This window comes from Schistocerca piceifrons, chromosome 2 (assembly GCF_021461385.2).
Source record: "Schistocerca piceifrons isolate TAMUIC-IGC-003096 chromosome 2, iqSchPice1.1, whole genome shotgun sequence".
Taxonomy (NCBI): Eukaryota; Metazoa; Arthropoda; class Insecta; order Orthoptera; family Acrididae; genus Schistocerca; species Schistocerca piceifrons.
Window position 1 is genome coordinate 1,030,307,515 of NC_060139.1, and position 20,367 is coordinate 1,030,327,881.

The 20,367-nt window shown below is 40.6% G+C and overlaps 1 protein-coding gene across 1 annotated transcript in view; it reads right to left on the reverse strand.

Moving 5' to 3' along the window:
* Nucleotides 1-20,367, reverse strand: part of LOC124776571 (dehydrogenase/reductase SDR family member 11-like) — a 109,757-nt gene that overhangs the window by 62,703 nt on the left and 26,687 nt on the right. The window contains exon 2 of the mRNA XM_047251617.1: nucleotides 19,215-19,377. Coding sequence (XP_047107573.1) covers nucleotides 19,215-19,377 — 163 coding nt within the window. The remainder of the gene's footprint in view (nucleotides 1-19,214; nucleotides 19,378-20,367) is intronic.

Here is a 20,367-nt window from a genome sequence, read left to right on the forward strand (position 1 = left end):
AATAACATCGGGGATAGGCTGCAAACTTGTCTCACTCGCTTCCCAATCACTGCTTCCCTTTCATGCCCCTCGACTCTTATAACTGCCAACTGGTTTCTGTACAAATTGTAAATAGTCTTTCGCTCCTTGTATTTTACCCCTGCCACCTTCAGAATTTGAGAGAGAGTATTCCAGTCAACATTGCCAAAAGCTTTCTCTAAGTCTACAAATATTAGAAACGTAGGTTTGCCTTTCCTTAATCTATTTTCTAAGATAAGTCATAGGGTCAGTATTGCCTCACGTGTTCCAACATTTCTACGGAATCTAAACTGATCTTCCCCGAGGTCGGCTTCTACCAGTTTTTCCATTTGTGGTGTTAGTATTTTGCAGCCGTGGCTTATTAAACTGATAGTCCGGTGGTTTTCACATCTGTCAACACCTGTTTTCTTTGGGATTGGAATTATTATATTCTTCTTGAGGACTCATACGGAATCATAAAGATAGTCAGTTTCCCCTCGCTCTATTTGCGAGTAGAACAGGAAAGGAAATGACTAGTAGTGATAGAGGTTACCCTCCGCCAGGCACCATACGGTGGCTTGTGGAATGTCTCTGTTGATGTAGATGAAATTACGTTGAATTTCCTACAAAAAGGGCCTTATTTATTTTTCCTGTAAGACTAACAGTTTCCGCTTTGCAGTAGGTTGATAAATCGCAAATTATTAAAAATAGTGTTTCAGTGATATAAAAATACTATTTACTGTTAAATAAAGTGGATTAAGAACAAGTGTGTACCACTTATAAGTGCAGTAGAGCCTCATTAAGGGATAAATTGTGTTCTGGGGATGTAACAGGTTGGAGGAAGGATGTACGAGCGTGAGGGTAGGCAGGTCAGTCACCGGATTGTGGTCATGCAATTCCCTCCTTCCTATGGATGCAAATTGAAGAGCGAGCAAGTGATTCTCCACTCTGTCTACCCCACTACATCACAAGAAGTAACTACCTTATGAACTCCCTAGCGAAAGAGTGTGCCAACAGGAGGAGCGAGAGGGGGAGGGGAGTATATCTGTGATGCACACTGAACTACATTGCAAGATGGAAACTGATGTTTTGTCATCCTGGACGGTGGCTATGTTCCTGATTTCACTAAGTCACCTATTTTCAGTTTATTAAATATGTAGGTGTTTGCTGTTGTTAACAAGACAACCCGCAACTTCCGATTCACGCTTTGAGCAATGGCATTGACAGAAATAGATTGCGCTCTAGACATCCACCTCTTATAAGGGCCAAAGATCTGGAGGAAAATGGTTTCTGTCTTGAAGAAAGCTGGAAAGTGGAATGGGAAGAATCAGCACCACCACAGGTAAATACCTTACTGAAACCGTCGAACAGACCTCCAGGCTTTGGCTTACCACGTAAGACCTGGACCATCCTCAACAGGATCAGGACGGGCCACGGTCGATGTGCGGACTCTCTACACAAATGGGGAAGAGCACCATCCCCAAAGTGCGACTGCGGCGCTGAGAAGCAGACGATCCGGCACATCATTGCAGAGTGCCCTCTGAGAGCCTACTCAGGTCACACAACGGACTTCCTGGATGCGACTCGAAGTGCAGTTCAATATATTGAAAACCTAAATGTTAATTTGTAATTATATATATGTTGTTCATGACATAACTGTATTTAATTCTTTATGTCTTGTTTCTAGTGCCAAAGTTATAAAGTTATTGTAGCAGCTTATTTCTCTATAAACGTGATTTGTACTTGCCATACGCTAAATAAATAAATAAATAACTGAGTTTTTATGTGAAACACAGTACATTGCTATAAACAGTGGATGACAAGCGTATAAGTTGCACTTGCAATGTCAGTGATCTTTCCAGCGTTGGTGGGACAGGGACTGGATTGTTAAATGTTGCACCTTACTGCTGCCTATCGTTGACAGCACATTGTAAAGTCGTCTAATAGTATAGCAGTCACTTGGTTGTGAATTAATCAGTGAATCGAAAATGACTTCACTTCTCCCACCATTAATTGTGTAATTGGTAGACTACGTAAGTCTCTTCCATTCGGGAACTGCAGGCAACCGTAGATTGGGCTGCACTGAATGGAGCCATCCACAGTACATCTTACGAAGTATGTATGAATATATCTGGTCGAATGGGACTGAACATGTTCAAGCCTATGAAGTTCCCAAACAACTAGATGACATACTTCTTGGTTCAAATGGCTCTGAGCACTATGGGACATCTGAGGTCATCAGTCCCGTAGAACTTAGAACTACATAAACCTAACTAACCTAAGGACATCACACACATCCATGCCCGAGGCAGGATTCGAGCCTGCGACCGTAGCAGTCGCGCGGTTCCGGACTGAAGCGCCTAGAACCGCTCGGCCACCGCGGCCGGCTGACCTACTTCTGTTGCGATGGGAGACAACTAAAATCTTCGTGCGCTCTCAGATGTTGGGTAAGCCGAAGCTTGGATGATACATTTTACACACCTCATGCTCTGAAAAGTATTCCTGCCAGTGATAGCAGAGACAGTGAAACCGATATCGTCGAAAACATATTGACAGCATGTTACGTCTGGGACAGGCAATTCAATGTGGCAGACAGGTGACAGATCCAGCCGTGGAGCTTTTTTACATAACAGCTCACTTTCACAACAGCAAATACGTAACTCACTAAATAAACTGAAAATTGCTCCACTATATAAACACGGGTTGAATGAAGTTCTTTTATCTACTTACATAAGAGAACTGAACAGGAAATGCTGGGGTGAAAGAATCAAGAGCGATCACGGGAAGTTGTCTTTTCCAGAACAACTGTGGCTGGCGTGCAGGTCGACTAAGCATCACTTTCCCCTCTAGCAGTGTAGGACAGTGTGCAGAGATTTACGTAGATTCTGTCCATACGAGTTTCTTCGTTCGTTCAAATGGTACAAATGGCTCTGAGCACTATGGGACTTAACATCTGAGGTCATCAGCCCCCTAGAACTTACAACTACTTAAACCTAACCAATCTGAGGACATCACACACATCCATGCCCGAGGCAGGATTCGAACCTGCGACCGTAGCGGTAGCGCGGTTCCAGACTGAGGCGCCTAGAACCGCTCGGCCACACCGGCCGGCTTTCTTCGTTAGTATTTTAACAGATATGTGTATTCCACGTAGTGTTAATGCACTTTGTTGAAATTAAACAACCCCAGACATGTGCACACACTGCGTCGCTAGTGATTCATAGGATCGGTCTAACGTTCTGAAACACCATGTAGTTGATTCCCATAGTGTAGTGGGGTAGAGGGGGAGGAGAATCGCCCGCCCCCTCTTCAGTTTGCATACCAATGTATCGCAGCATCTTTGACGCTCATGTTCTTCGTAAAGTCTGTCCTCCTTTTCATATGACGTGATGCACATTGCAAATTCGTTCTGTGACCAAACGAAAGTGTTTTATAATACTAACCGACTTATGTCGTGGTGAAAGTACAAGCATCTTTGCGAATGGAATTCATTGGAAAAAAATTACAAAAACGAGTGTTTCAGATGGACATTTCATGTAAGTTGCATTGTAACTCAGATCTGTGGTGCTACGATCTTTCTCATACGTTTGTAACTGCGAATTATTGTTTATCCTAGGGCAGCTCACCAGTACGCCAATGTATCATATGTTTTGACGAAAGCATGACAGCCGTCTGTTGATGAATTGTATAAATTCCAAACCGATAACGGTACCCTTTGAATAACTAGAAACAATTTGTGGCTAATTGCTGTGCATCATCAACATTTTATTTCGTGTAAGAGCCACTATCTCCAACCATTTCTTTATTTGACAAAATTGGAGCATTTATAATAATCTGTGATATTTCCATTCCCTGCTGTGGAAACTATTAGTCCTAGAGCAAACAAAAATATGACCTTTTCTGTAGGATATTTAATGAGCTGGAAGCCGCAGTGTTCGAGTTGTTCAAGAAAAGCTAAAAAAACAATCTTGAAACGCTCCCACAACGATGCTTGCACCCAACTAGTGGGAATTTTTAGTATGTTTTTCATGACTCCCCCCCCCCCCCTCCCCTCACCAATCTCGATCTACTAATACACAAAATATTTCCCCAAATTTTCGTTTGTATAACTACGTGTTTTTTCAGATTTTATTTGTGTGAGGTACTCCGCAGTTGTTTTTCATGTGGGCAATGCTAGTTGTTTGCTCGAATTCCTGTCTTGGTTAGAACAGTTGGAGATCTATATCTAACTTCTCTTTGGTCTTCTGAACATAAGGGTCGCTTATCTCATTATGGTCCCACTCATTAAATAATGTTTTAGGCGTTTGTATAGATCATAAATTGCCATAATTAAAAATGACAGTTATCTCTTTACGCTAAAAGCATTGAACTCCTGAATACCTGAGTAAAACTGAAGCCAAGGCCACCATCTTGCCCATAAATTATGGTAATCAACACTACAGTTATTGCCCTTTAATTATTGCGTAAATGAACTAAACATGTGCCCAAGTGAGCAGTATGTTTACATAAGAATCATTAAATCCGGCTAGTGCAACCGAGCGGTTTGTTTACTTAAGAACAACAATACCCCCATTACGCCAGAAACTGTCTTATCCCCTTGCTACTAGATACACGCTCCTTCAAATTTCCCAATTGATGCAGAAAGCAAATTGAAAACTTCTTGAACTGCACTCAAAAATTTAAGAGTGACATGCATGATAGAACTGCTTCATTCATTACTGGGCGAAAGAAATTAACCACAAATAGAACAAATAGTGATCTACGATTAAGGTGTACAATTCTTTTTTGAACTCCTTCGTTTTTCCGCTTCATATTCGTACAGTTATCATATCCTTGACAACTTCTAAAGGAATCTACCGTCTTACCAACTCGCTTAACATGACATTCATCATTAGTGCCTGTAACTGGAATATAGCCGAGGAAATGTTCCTTGAAAACTATTTCTTCAGCAGGCTCTATCTAAACATTTTATTGACATTTCCTCTGTGCCACTCATGTCAAGTGAACAGTCTAAAATAGTTCAATGGTATGTTGCTTTTTTTAAGGTTCATTTAAAACGTACTCGTGAATAGATGCTGATAAGAAAGTGATGAATGCACTTTATTCTACATTACGGAGGTAGTGAATATTTTTTGTTTTTGAAAAGCTACACTTCATAAATTCACTTTCAAAACAACATCAAATGTAGCGATGTGTTCTATTATTTCCAAGAAATTTCTGTTATTTTATTTAAAGAGAATATCTGCTTATTCTCGAAACGCCAATCCCTGTGTCCCCAGGAACTGTATGACGCAAAGTAACATTTTAATACCAAACACGAATTTCAGTCTCAGCCTGAATGAGCCTGTGATTTTCTTTATCAAGCACTTTGCTAAGACGCAAACGCAAAAGTAATGCTTACCATGGGTGGTATGCATTTATATAGTTCGGGATTTTTCCGCGTTGGCTTTGATATCCCGAGTTATTTTTCCGGTCTTAAAATCCCGACGTAACTTTAGGTAGATGATAAGTTTGAAAGAGAAACAAAAAATCCAATATTTCTTCGTTGTTAATTTGTCACAGTGAATCTTTTACTTCTCTGACCACCGGGAAAGTTCACATCAGATACGTGAAAAGGGCCCCTTTCAACAAGAGTTTGTCATAAGGCACCTGTAATTTTATTCGACCATTAACCACAGTGAGCCGATAAGTTAATGATGTGTGAGCAGATTTAAATGCAACATAAAATACAATTTTCAAAATGTTAAATAAACTGATAAGCATCTAATGCCCCTATCAAGTAGGCGAAAACCTGATACTGTATACACAACGAAAATCGACAAATCAGTAATTTCCGATCCTTCTAGATAGGTCTATTCTAAGGCGTATCGGAGGATAGGGATAGATTTTTCGTATAACTGCGCCGTTTTACGGAAAACGAGAGCAAATAAATTCCAATAAGTCGTTAAATGTTTCTGACCATTCACAGAACTTTAACACACCATCAATCGTAAGGCTACGAGCGTAACTAGTCAATCGGCCTGGACCAACGTCTTCTTTCCTTATTTTAATACACAGTGCTAGAGTCGATGCAAGAATCGTATTGTCTGCATTTTTCACTTGTCAAAATAACAACATATGCCAGGATAAAGCAATGGTACAGAAAGAAGTGAACAGTTGGATACGTGAAACCAGCTTTGACAAATTCAGATTGTAAACTTAGGCGTTGGTTCTCAAACTCCTGAATAGGTAACAGCGATAACAAACAAGATTAATAATTAACAGCGAACGTATTGCAGACTGCTTCAACCAATTCCTCAGGGACGTGGGCGTTCGTGTGCGCATAGGATTCGTGTCGTCACACATCTCGACTGAGACACAGGAACCGAGAAACACTCAATACTTATATTGCTGAGTGATGGCAATACTAATGGAAATTCGCAGGAGCTCGTTGCCCTTTTCACCAAAGCAGGTTTTCCTTCTTGGGATAAGTGCAGGACGTTACAGGCCTTTGAACGTCAAAAAGTTTCACTTGAAGTCTCCTGTGTGGTGAAATTTTGTTAGATAGGGAAGATAATGGAAAAGCTTACATTTCAAATGCATTTGTACTAAATAGGCCAATATTTGATACGGAATTCGTGGTAGCTCGTTGGAAGACACGTGTTCACGGGAACGTTTTTGCTCCTACACACATCAAAAAAAGTTTTGCATCACCCCGGTTACCAGAACTCCTGAAGATAGACGTTGACTGTGGATATCGTATCACAGACACAGTCCCTTTGACTGTTCAGAGATGACACTAAACTCGCCCAAAGATGTAAACAACCACGCATGAGCAGCACCTATTAGACGGAGAGGGTCCGACAGAGGATCAATTCCAGTCATTCCAGCAGGAAGGAGGTACCAGCCTGTGTTGTATGCAGTTCAACAATGCCAAGACGGTCAATAACGCGGTTTGATCGCGTCCGTATTGTTACTTTGTGCCAGGAAGGGCTCTCAGCAAGGGAAGTGTCCAGTCGTCTTGGAGTGAACCAATGCAATGTTGTTCGGACGTGGAGGAGACACAGAGAGACAGGAACTGTCGATGACATGCCTCGCCCAGGCCGCCCAAGGGCTACTACTGCAGTGGATGACCGCTACCTACGGATTATGGCTCGGAGGAAACCTGACAGCAACGCCACCATGTTGAATAATGCTTTTCGTGCAGTCACAGGACGTCGTGTTACGACTCATACTGTGTGCAATAAGCTGCATGAAGCGCAACTTCACTCCCGATGTCCATGGCGAGGTCCATCTTTGCGATGACGACACCATGCAGCGCGGTACAGATGGGCCCAACAACATTCCGAATGGACCGCTCAGCCGCGCGGGATTAGCCGAGCGGTCTGAGGTGCTGCAGTCATGGACTGTGCGGCTGGTCTAGGCAGAGGTTCGAGTCCTCCCTCGGGTATGGGTGTGTGTGTTTGTCCTTAGGATAATTTAGGTTAAGCAGTGTGTAAGCTTAGGGACTGATGACCTTAGCAGTTAAGTTCCGTAAGATTTCACACACATTTGAACATTTTTTGGACCGCTCAGGATTGGCATCACGTTCTCTTCACCGATGAGTGTCGCATATGCCTTCGACCAGACAGTCGTCGGAGACATGTCTGGAGGCAACTCGGTCTGGCTGAACGCCTTAGACACAGTGTCCAGCGAGTGCAGCAAGGTGGAGGTTCCCTGCTGTTTTGGGGTGGCATTATGTGGGGTCGACGTACGCCGCTGGTGGTCACGAAGGCGCCGTAACGGCTGTACGATACGTGAATGCTATCCTGCGATCGATAATGCGACCATATCGGCAGCATTTTGGCGAGGCATTCGTTTTCATGGACGACAATTCGCGCCCCCATCGTGCACATATTGTGAATGACTTCCTTCAGGATAACGACATCGCTTGACTAGAGTGGCCAGCATGTTCTCCAGACATGCAGACATGAATCCTATCGAACATGCCTGGGATAGATTGTAAAGCGCTGTTTATGGACAACGTGACCTACCAACCACTCTTTGGAATCTATGTGGAATGGCCGTTGAGGAGCGGGACAATCTGGACCAACAGTGCCTTGATGAAGTTGTGGATGTGTGCCACGACGAATGCAGGCAAGCATCAATGCTAGGGGACGTATTAGAGGTACCGGTGAGTGCAGCAATCTGGACCACCAGCTCTGAAGGTCTCGCGGTATGCTGGTGCAACATGCGATGTGTGGTTTTCATGAGCAATAAAAAGGTGAAAATGATGTTTATGTTGTCTCTAATCCAATTTTCTGAACAGGTTCTGGAACCCTCGAAACCGAGGTGATGCAAAACATTTTTATGTGTGTATTATCGTATGCTTTGAACCGCGTCAGCTTTCACTGCTAATTTTGAAAACCCTTGTATACAAATTTTGCACTTGGGCACCTATGGCACCCCTGCCAGCTTGGCGCCCAAAGTGGTCGGTTGTATCGCTTGGGCCTAAACCTGACCCGGCACTACTGGGAAAGTGGACATAACTAGCATTTACCATACACTGCACAACGATACTACGGCCAAAAACGTACCCAGAGATCATGGGATACATCCTTTTTTCCGGCGCAGTGCAGCAACTCGATGGGGCATGGACTCAACAAATCCTTCGAAGTCCCCTGCAGAAATATTGAGCCATGCCGTCTCTATAGCCTTCCATAATTGCGCAATTGTTGCCAGTGCAGAATTTTGTGTACGAAGTGATCTCTCGATTATGTTACATAAATTTTTGATGGAATTCACGTCGTGTGGTGTGGGTTGCCAAATCATTCGCTCGTATGTACAGAATGTTCTTCAAACCAGTCGCAAACAGTTGTGGTCTCGTGACATATTTTGGAGAATGAAGTCCATGAACAGCTCCAAATGGAATCAAGTACCGAACATAACCATTTCGAGTCAATGATCGGTTCAGTTGGATTAGAGGACCCAGTCCATTCCATGTAAACACAGCCGTCACCATTATGGAGGCACCACCAGCTTGCACTGTGGCTTGTTGACAACTTGGGTCCATGGCTTTGTGGTGTCCGTGCCACACCCGAACCCTGCCATCAGCTCTGACCAAGCCACGCCTTTCCAGCTCTCTAGGGTGATACACGTATGTATTCATTACCAGCGATGGCGAGGCATGCCAGAATCTCTGACCAGAGAGTTATTTATCGTTGCTAGTCTGCGCTTGACCGCGCGAGTGTTCAGTTGTACTCTGTCTGTAGTAGTAGTCAGTCGACAGTAGTAGCGAGTGGACAGTTGTACCGAGCAGAAGTCGGCATGCGTCGGCGGTGTGCTCTTCTCGCGACTCTGGTCACGATTCGGGACGATGTGTATTGTTGTAGAAGGTAAAGACGCAGCATTTCGCAAATCTAATAATGTATGTTAATTGTAATTAATTTGTTCAAAAAATACCCGAATAATAATTTTTTTAATAAAGTAACTCTTTTAAAGAAAAACATTCATTCCAATTTAAAGAATATTTCCTATGGATTTCCTCCAAGAATCAAAATTAAATATACGCCAGCATTGCACGAAGCTGTGTCGATAAATAAGAGCAGATATAGATGCAGTTTTTATTGAGGTAAGAATTTTTGCATTTGTTATTCACAATATAGGGCCGAAGGTCAGCGCTGCTGTCTTTATAAAATTTATCAGGTTTAATTATTTCTGTTCAGATGTTACATTCAGTTCATGGTTCATTATTTAATTAATATTGTTGTGGGTTTATGGTCAATTTTCATTTATCAATTTTGTTGGGAGGTTACGCTTGGCTCCATTTCCATTTTTAATTTAACATTTTTTGTGTGGGGAGGTTACACTTGGCGACATCCGGACCAGGATCGTATTTCTTTGTGAACCTTCTGAGAAGTAGTCGTATATCTGCTCTTATTTACGTAATGTAATTAGCATTGGCGCAACGCATTTTTTAATTTGTCAATCTTTCTTCCACAGATCATCGGCAATTGTTGCTCTTAGTTATAATAGTGTTTGTTGGATTTTGCATTGTCTTTGTTCCATTTGTGAATAATTGTGATTTGTGTAAAAATGCCGCGAAAGACTGTTAACAGTACATCGCGAAGTATAATGAGTGAAATAGCCGACTTAAACAACTTGACCGATAGTACTTGCGACACGCAGTGTAATGATGACAATCCTCCATTTACGGACAATCAGTGCGTACCGACCACTAATAATGATTGTTATCTTGATGATGAACAAACGAATTCAATTGTGTCCTCTGTTAATTTGACGACAATTGATGACGAGGGGCCTTCTGTTGCAATGAGCGCTGCCCAGCTTAACACACCCGGTTTGCAGAATTTACGTGACGAACGGTCAGATTTTTCTAATTAAAGTGAGCAATGTAATCAGAGTGCGACAAATTTATTTGATTCCGGTGTAGTGACTGGCAGTGCATATTCGATTGGCAAACCTTTTGGTGAATCGCAGAATGACCAAATGGTCACACAAAACGTGACGATTGCAGGTACGCCATCACACAGCACGGAGAATAGAGCCGATAATTTTGGCTGGAATCAAGTTATGGCATTTTTACAACAACAGAAGAAAGAACAAGACAACAATCACAAACAAAATAGTGAAAACTTCAAACAACTTAGTGAACAGATTTCAGCCGTTGTCGCACAATGTCATGATACTAAAGTACAATTACGTGAGGAAATTGAGGCTTGTGCTAGGAAAAGTAGTGAAGAAATTAGATCTGTTGCTCAAGAATTAAGGGATATGCAAACAACTACAACAGAAGCACTTAGAGGCGGAATTAGTGCAGTCGGTAAAAAATGCTCTGGAAAAGCAACACAGTTACGAGACGAATTTAAATTGATGACAGCAGAACTTTCGCGCACACTGGATACAAAAATAGACGCGAAATTCCACCAACAGAACAGTCAAATTGACGAACGTTTTAATCAGCACCTACAAAACAGTGCAACGCGTTTCCGTAAAGTCATACAGGAACAAAATAAAGTAAAACGACAAGTCATGGAAACAATTACCGCACAAAGACAGGAAGATAAACGTAAATTGTTTGCGAAAGCAAAAACATACGTAGACAACAATATTGCTACAGTATCGGACAAAATTAATACCATCGAACAGTTGAACACCGAATTGCGTGATGAAATTTCCGATCTTAAATCAAAAACAGATACATACACAGTAGATTTTCAAACAGTGACCGACAGACTCGAACAATTAGAACTAACACAGGATTCTGATGTCATTAAAGCTGACGTTAAAAAATTGAACGAAACCACACGTAAAATACAAAAACAAATTAATGCTTCTGACACTAAAAACGATGATCAGGTAAAAATACTGACTGAAAAATGTGATGAATTGGCCAGTCGTATTGATGTTATCGAAAGTAATAATGACAGCAAATCGGACGATACTTCACCGATTTCGTTTAACCAAGCACCTGAATTCCAAATTCTACAGCAAACAATCAATGAGATGGATTCGTCTAATAATACATTACGTAGAAAATTGTCAAGTTTACAGCAAGAGGTAACAGAGATAAAAAATATTTCAGTTAATAACACGGCACAGCATACGCGCCATTCCGAACATTTCTCACACTCGTACAGCCAGTGTAACTTAAGCAATTTACAGAGACTACGCGACTTAAAATCCGAAAAGCTACGCGACTTAAAATCCGAAAAGACACAGACAAACAGATTCTTATGTAATCGTGAACCTGTTCACACATTCAGTGACAAGAACGTTGATTATAAGCAATTTGTATCTGTAATAAAATCTAAGGTATTTGATAATGATAGAGCACAGATACATGCTTTGAACTGTATTCAACAATTTATTTTTGTATTTTCAATAGCATTGCCTGTAATGCAGAAACTTGAATTAGCATGGATACAGCAATTTGCTTTCGAATTTCCACTACATTGCCTGCAACACAAAAGCTAAAGTTTATGTGCAGCGCGTAATAGACCTCAGGGGATTCATTACGCTTTAATGAGTATGTGCCGTAGCGTGCACAGGGCCCCGAGCCGTAGTAGTGCTGTTTCATCTTTAGTTTTCTGCACTGCTGCCTTCTCTTCTACTATCCTTTATATCTATCAAAACAACTCTTTAACTATTGCTCTACCTAGGATTAAGAAACGTGTAAAGAAAACCTGATAAGACAAGTTTTACCGAAAGTGACAATTTTTCATTAGACGCTCCAGAAATGATAATCACAAGAACTTTAATAACAAAAAAAATTTTAATCATCAGCAATAGCGAACGCATTTTGGTAACAATACAGGTTTTTCACCACAACAGCAACAAAACCAACCGGTTAGCATACCTAACCAACAATGTAATGTACAAGGTCAACCAAGCTCTAATGTTGCGCCGCGTGCACGTGTAGTCTCAGCTCCAACGAATAGTAACGCAAAGCAACAAGGAAATAACTACGTACAGAAAACACACTATTTCAATTCCTATCGCAATGCGCCGTATAGAAATGACTATCACGACAGAAGTAAAAATAATGAGCACAATTTTCAGCGTATATTTAATAACAGTCGGTCTTATCAGCAGCAAGAACATCCGCCACAACAAATAATCATGAATGAACCAGACAATAGGTATCATCCAGAACGTAATACGTCAGGAAGAAATAACAGAACAGTACAAATAGTGGAAGTGCCACGGGATCCTCCCGAAAATAATAACACGTCAGATAGAATTTGATTAAATACAGTACAGGTTGCATATTCCAGTAACGCAAGCAACACTTTTGACACGCAGAATCTTGTTCACGACAATGTTATTTCAAACATGCTTTGTTGAATGCGTCACTTTTATCGCACCCAGATCTTACCAGAAATTTTTCCATTGCCACCGACAGTTCTAACACCGTTTTAGGCGTACATATTTTTCAGGAAATTGAAGAAGATGGTTCTACAGTAATTAAAAACATCGCATTTGCAAGTCGCATTTTGTCACCCACTGAACGCAATTATTCTGTTACTGAACTTGAAACATTATGTGTTGTTTGGGCTTTTACCAGATTTCGGCATTTTATTTATGGAAGACATACCACCGTTTACACAGATCACAGAGCGATACAATTTTTACTTTCGGCTAAATTTACTCACGACAGATTAAGCAGATGGAAACTTTATTTGCAGGAATTTAATTTTACAATTGTTCACATTCCCGGCACACAAAATGTTGTAGCAGACGCACTATCTCGTTCTCTTAGCAACAATCAGCAAGACATCGCAACCAGCTTCCGCAAAGCAAATTTCAGCGTCATGTGCATTCAACAAGTTGCATTTGAAAATTTCATTTCGTCGTCATTACAAGACATAGCACAAGAGCAAAGTAAAGACAACGTGTGGAAAGAGATTAAACACCTCTGGCAAGATAGGAATAATGTTACCATTAGAAACCATTACACTGTACGCAATGACGTTCTGTTTCGCCGCTCTCATCCTGACAGCAACAATTGGTTATTATGCATTCCTGACGAACTTGTTAACAAATTAATCTGGTATACTCATTTAAGTTACGCACATTACGGAGCCAGAAAATGTTTTCTTATACTGAGACAGAACCGTTATTTTACGAACATGGAGAAACGTATTCGACGAGTTTTAGCGTCATGTAAAATCTTCCAAAAAGCTAAATCAGATACGACTTCACATATTCCTCCATTACATCCCATTGTACCTGATAAATTGAGACATATGTCCGCTGTAGACATTTTTGGTCCGATTCCCAGAACTAATAGAGGTTTTTGCTACATCATTGTCGCTGTTGAACTCACTTCAAAATTTGTTACCTTCACTCCGTTACGCAAAGCTACTGCTAAAACTGTTTCGAAAGCATTTGTAAAACATTTTCTATTTCATGTAGGGCATGTGTTGAAAGTAATTTCCGACAATGGACCACAGTTTCGATCTGTTATATGGACACGTATGTTACGAGCTATTAACATTTCTCCGATCTATATATCCAGGTACCATGCTTCTTCGAACCCTTGTGAACGATTAATGAAAGAAATTGGTAAACTGTGTAGAATATACTGCCATAAAAAACATATTGATTGGGACACACACATACTCTCATTCCAAGATGTAATTAATTCCATACCAAATGAATCCACCGTGCTATCTCCGTCTGTTATACTGAAAAATGTTGAACCACCTAACAAAATTAAAGAATTAGTAAACTTTCCTACATCTCGTCGACTACGACACCATGAAATAATTGACATTGCGCTGAACAACATCAAACGTGCCGCAGAGCGCCGGAGAAGACAGCAAAAACAGGTTTGTACACGCCGTGAATTTCACATTAGACAGAAGATATTAGTACGTACACACTATTTATCCAACAAAGGAAAGAGTAAATGCAGTAAATTTGAGCTTCTATACGCAGGTCCATATCGGATTCGCAGCATTCCTCACCCCAATGTAGTACACGTCGAAACTATGAGAACCAGAAAAACCAAAGGAAACCACCACATATCGAATATCAAACCTTTTATTGAATGAAGATACTTTATGATTTAACATGCTGTAATGCCATTTGCTAACTTTTATGACCATTCATGTAATTATATTTATGTGACTACTTACTGATGATTGTCGATTTTTCTTGGCAAGTGCTCGGCAAGGTAAGGTTAGCAGGTCGCTCTTCTTGTCGATACACATCAGACCGTGCATATTTTTCCAGATGAACCTACACATTTTATGACCATTTATGCAATTATATTTGACTACTTACTGGTGATTGTCGTATTTTTCTTGGCAAGTGCCCGCAAGGGAAGGTTAGCAGGTCGCTTTTTTTTGACGTTACACATCAGACCGTGCATATTTTCCATTTTTATGTGTGTACGATTGTTTTTCCTGTTTTGTTTGTATGCACTATGAAATAGAAGATATAGCAAACACCAGTTGACTTTGACATTTTTGCCTTATGATATCTCAACATCGTGACTACTTTACTTCTTTTTTTGCTGCTACATTGTGATACACTGGGTGCATTTTTGCCTTGAACACTATCTATATTTTTGACATATTACGTTTTCGGTCGTGCTATGCTGTATGCTCAATTATGCTACTATAAACCAGTTTTTATCTAATGGGTATATGAATTAAATGCAAGGCATTAATCTTTCTTCATCATGTTCAGAAAGAAATAACGTATAAAAGAAATAAATTAAACAGAAATGGGAATTTCACCTTCGGAATGAACGAAAGAGGATACAATACTTCGTGATGAAGAGTAAATGGATCAGGATTAACAAGCATTAACAAAAAATGGTTCAAATGGCTCTGAGCACTATGCGACTCAACTGCTGAGGTCATCAGTCGCCTAGAACTTAGAACTAATTAAACCTAACTAACCTAAGGACATCACACACATCCATGCCCGAGGCAGGATTCGAACCTGCGACCGTAGCGGTCACGCGGTTCCAGACTGAAGCGCCTTTAACCGCACGGCCACACCGGCCGGCCAAGCATTAACAAAAATATACTATACACATCGTCGAATAGCAGTCTTAACTAATTTTTTTTCTTTCAGAATACAAGGCGATTGATGAAAGCTGTCAGACAGCACTACACATCTTAGTTTTAGTGATGAAATATGCTAGAAATAAGGAATAGTTGTGTAATGAGTAATGAAGTGACTCTTTTGCAGATGATAATGAATGGTGATGAATAATGATGAAGAGTATGCTACTATGGATAATGAAGTTTTTCTTTACAGGTGATGATACTAATGGAGTTATGGTGATATGGATAATGAAGTTTTTCTTTGCAGATGAAAATAATGATGAAGTTTATATATTTGCTGTTAGTTAAGAGATGCTATGTAGTTATTTAAGTATTTGTTGCAGTTCGTTTTGACAGTATGTGTTATATTGCATAGTATGATGACTGAAGGTTTTGGAAAGAACAGCTAGGGAACACATTTTTTTTATACACATTTCACTACCTGTTAATTCGAAATTCACTACTTTTCAGCATAAAATGCGTTTCTTCTTTCAGTTTAATAATCCATTTTTGTATTTTGCAGGAGAAATTATTCATGAAATTAATGTGCTATAAGCAGTTGGTGATCAAACCTATGTCATTTATGAATGTGATTACATATACTCTACTTGTTTCATAATCTTGCTACAGCTGACTCATGACGAATGACGTTACACATCTACACATCTTCCTTTGCAGCAACAACTCAAAAGTAAATATTTTCATTCTTCAGTAATTACCCAACGCAATGCGTTGCTTAATATATATATATATATATATATATATATATATATATATATATATATATATATATATATAATGCTTTGTAATTAGGCAATGAGTGCCAATGTTCTCTGTAAAACAATTCATGAACATTATTCTGTAATACTATGTCATTCATTGCCTCCTGTTTTCAATGATGACTTCTGATGGTTTATAATTAGGCAATGAGTGCCAATGTTCTCTGTAAAACGACTCAAGAACATTATTCTGTAATACTATGTCATTTATTAGCTCCTGTTTTTAATGATGACTTCTGATGGTTTACAATTAGGCAATGAGTGCCAATGTTCTCTGTAAAACGATTTATACACATTATTCTGTAATACTATGTGATTTATTAGCTCCTGTTTTTAATGATGACTTCTGATGGTTTATAATTAGGCAATGAGTGCCAATGTTCTCTGTAAAACTACTCATGAACATTATTCTGTAATGCTATGTGATTTATTAGCTCTTGTTTTTAATGATGACTTCTGATGGTTTGTAATTAGGCAATGAGTGCCAATGTTCTCTGTAAAACAACACATAAACATTATTCTGTAATACTACATACATGGTACAGAAGTGTTCAATAACTGGCAATGAGTGCCACCAACTATTAGTGTAATTCTCAATGAAGACTAGTATGTGACTTAATGTCCTTCACCTTCTGATCTAATTACCTGGAATTACTGCAATATCCGTTTGTCCTGTATATCCTCATGATCATGGAGCACTATATTTGGTTTTTGCACTAATTCTACGTTGGTGTACCTTACAAGAACGTGGTGTTGACACGACATGCTGTCCACCACCGTGAATGATGGAGATGCTATTATGGTCCCACTGTTTGGTGTACCTAATGTACTACCAAAAAGATAGCATGGATATTACTACGACATTTCAGTGTATTGGCTACGCTGATTAATACTTCTGGAAAAAGAACTTCAGATTGTCTCACTTGGTGTTGTGCTTCTGTAGAAAGATATGGACTTTCAGTGCAGCTGCGTGCAACCTAAAGTGCTACAAGCATGATGCAATCCTTCCCTTTCCTATCCTAATTCTTGCAACACAGTGAAAATCATTTTTGCTAACATGATTCGTATTCATGATCTATACATTTTTTGATTTGCTAATATGTTCTGAACTACAGTGCATGTGCACTTATGTCATTTGTTAATTTGTTTTGTACTCATTGTATATATATTTTGTCATTACCTGATATGTTCAGTACTCGGTGCATGTGCACTATATTTACTTCATGTTCTACACCTATATGTCCTTATATTCTGTGATTGTAAAGTTAGTTAGTTAACAAAAATTTGTTGCTCATGGCAAGTCCAAATGACTCACCATCGCTGCCAAATTTTTGTCCCCCCCCCCCCCCCCTAGTGGAGGGTTATGAAACACGTATGTATTCATTACCAGCGATGGCGAGGCATGACAGAATCTCTGACCAGAGAGTTATTTATCGTTGCTAGTCTGCGCTTGATCGCGCGAGTGTTCAGTTGTACTCTGTCTGTAGTAGTAGTCGGTCGACAGTAGTAGCGAGTGGACAGTTGTACCGAGCAGAAGTCGGCATGCGTCGGCGGTGTGCTCTTCTCGCGACTCTGGTCACGATTCGGGACGATGTGTATTGTTGTAGAAGGTAAAGACGCAGCATTGCGCAAATCTAATAATGTATGTTAATTGTAATTAATTTGTTCAAAAAATGCCCCAATAATAATTTTTTTTATAAAGTAACTCTTTTAAAGAAAAAAATTCATTCCAATTTAAAGAATATTTCCTATGGATTTCCTCCAAGAATCAAAATTAAATATACGCCAGCATTGCACGAAGCTGTGTCGATAAATAAGAGCAGATATAGATGCAGTTTTTATTGAGGTAAGAATTTTTGCTTTTGTTATTCAGACTATAGGGCCGAAGGTCAGCGCTGCTGTCTTTATAAAATTTATCAGGTTTAATTATTTCTGTTCAGATGTTACATTCAGTTCATGGTTCATTATTTAATTAATATTGTTGTGGGTTTATGGTCAATTTTCATTTATCAATATTTTTGGGAGGTTACGCTTGGCTCCATTCTCCATTATTATTCTTTCAATTGTGTGGAGAGGCTACAAGGGGCCAACCGATATGGTCAAGAGTCCAGGACAGGCGTTGCTGTTAGCAAAGGCACTCGCGTCGGTCGTCTTCTGCTATAGCCCATAATGCTAAATTACGCCGCACTGACCAAAACCATTAGTTCGTCGTACGCCCCAAATTGCTTTCTGTTGTTATTTTACTCAGTGTTGCTTGTCTGTTAGCACTGACAACTCTACGTAAACGCTTCTGGAGGTCGTCGCCACTGTTGTCCGTGCCCAGAGGTAATGCCTTAAGTGTGATATTCTCGGTTCACTCCAGACACTGTGGATGTCGTAATACTGAATTCCCTAACGATCTCCGAAACGGAATGCCCCGTGAGTCTAGCTGCAGCTACCATTCCGCGTTCAAAGCCTGTTAATTCCCATCGTGCTGCCATAATAACGTCGGAAACCTTTTCACATGAATGACATGAGTACAGATGATAGCTCGGGCAGTGCACTGCCCTTTTATACCCTGTGTACGCGGTTCTGCCGTCATCTGTTTGTATGCCTATCGCTGTCACATGACTTCTGCCACCTCAGTGTACATTTCGCGAAGGGTCCTCGAAGAAAAGATAAGAGAAATCCATTTGTGAATGGAGCAAGAAAGCAAACGACTAGCCCTGGGTTCATTTGTGAATGGAACAGGAAAGCAAATTAGTAGCAGTGGTTCAAGGTATCCTCCGCCATGCACCTTAAGGTGGCTTGCACAATGTTATATACAGATGTTGAGTAAAGCATTAGCTTTAAACGTTTGGTATTTTGAGATCAGCTTAAACGAACGACAGAAGAAAATGCAAAGCATTGATCATACCTGTAACACTATTCGGCGGGAAGACACCAGCGTTGTTGATAAGGACATCGACACCACCCAGGTTGTCCTTGACCCACTTGAAGGCAGCCAGGATGCTGGCTTCGTCGCTCACATCCCCGGCGATCGCGTGCAGCTTCCCTGGCGCGTCTTTGAGTTCCAGCTCCTGTTGTGAGGCACAAACACCGTACTGTCTTCATGAAAGATGAAAATAATGAAAGCAGTTCTCTCACTCTTAGTCAAGCCTATTCTTTAATGTTTTGCTCTGTATGAGATTGTGAACTTTCTTATCTTTACTTAAGATATTTGACTAGTACGATTTCCGTGACTCTTTTTACAGCGCGGAGATAACGCGACAAGTTTTGTACTACCACTAACTGACCATGCCTTGTTCAGAAGTGAGATTACGGCACTTGCATAGCGAAGTGGAGGATATTGGGTGAGACGCCCGTCTCGTCCCTTCGTTGACACGGAGCGAAACCTGTCCTGGAAGAAGTAGGCAAAGGATGAGCCGTCAGATAGGGCCTGATAGCCAACTCGGCGTACACTGTCGTACCTCCGGATATTGCATCCGCGTTCATATTCACGATGATACTGTACACATACAATGAAGCACCAAAGAAACTGTTAAAGGCATGCGTATTCAAATACAGAGTTACGTGAGCCGGCAGAATACGGCGCTGCGGTCGGCAACGCTTCTATAAGACAACAGCTGTCTAGAGCAGTTGTTAGATCGGTTACTGTTGCTACAATGACAGGTTATCAAGATTTAAGTGAGTTTGAACGTGGTGCTATAACCGGCGCTCAAGCGATGCGACACAGCATCTCCGAGGTAGCAATGAAGTGGGGATTTTCTCGTACGATCATGTCATTAGAGTATCGTGAATATCAGGAATCCAGTAAAACATCAAATCCCCGTCATCGCTGCGACCGGAAAAAGATCCTGCAAGAACGGGACCAACGACGAGTGAAGAGAATCGTTCAGCGTGACAGAACTGTAGCCCTTCCGCAAATTGCTGCAGATTTCCATACTGGACCATTAACAAGTGTCAGAGTGCAAAACCATTCAACGAAACATCATCGATATGTGCTTTCGGAGCCGAAGGCCCACTCGTGTATCCTCGATCAGTGCATGACAGAAAGCTTTATGCCTCGC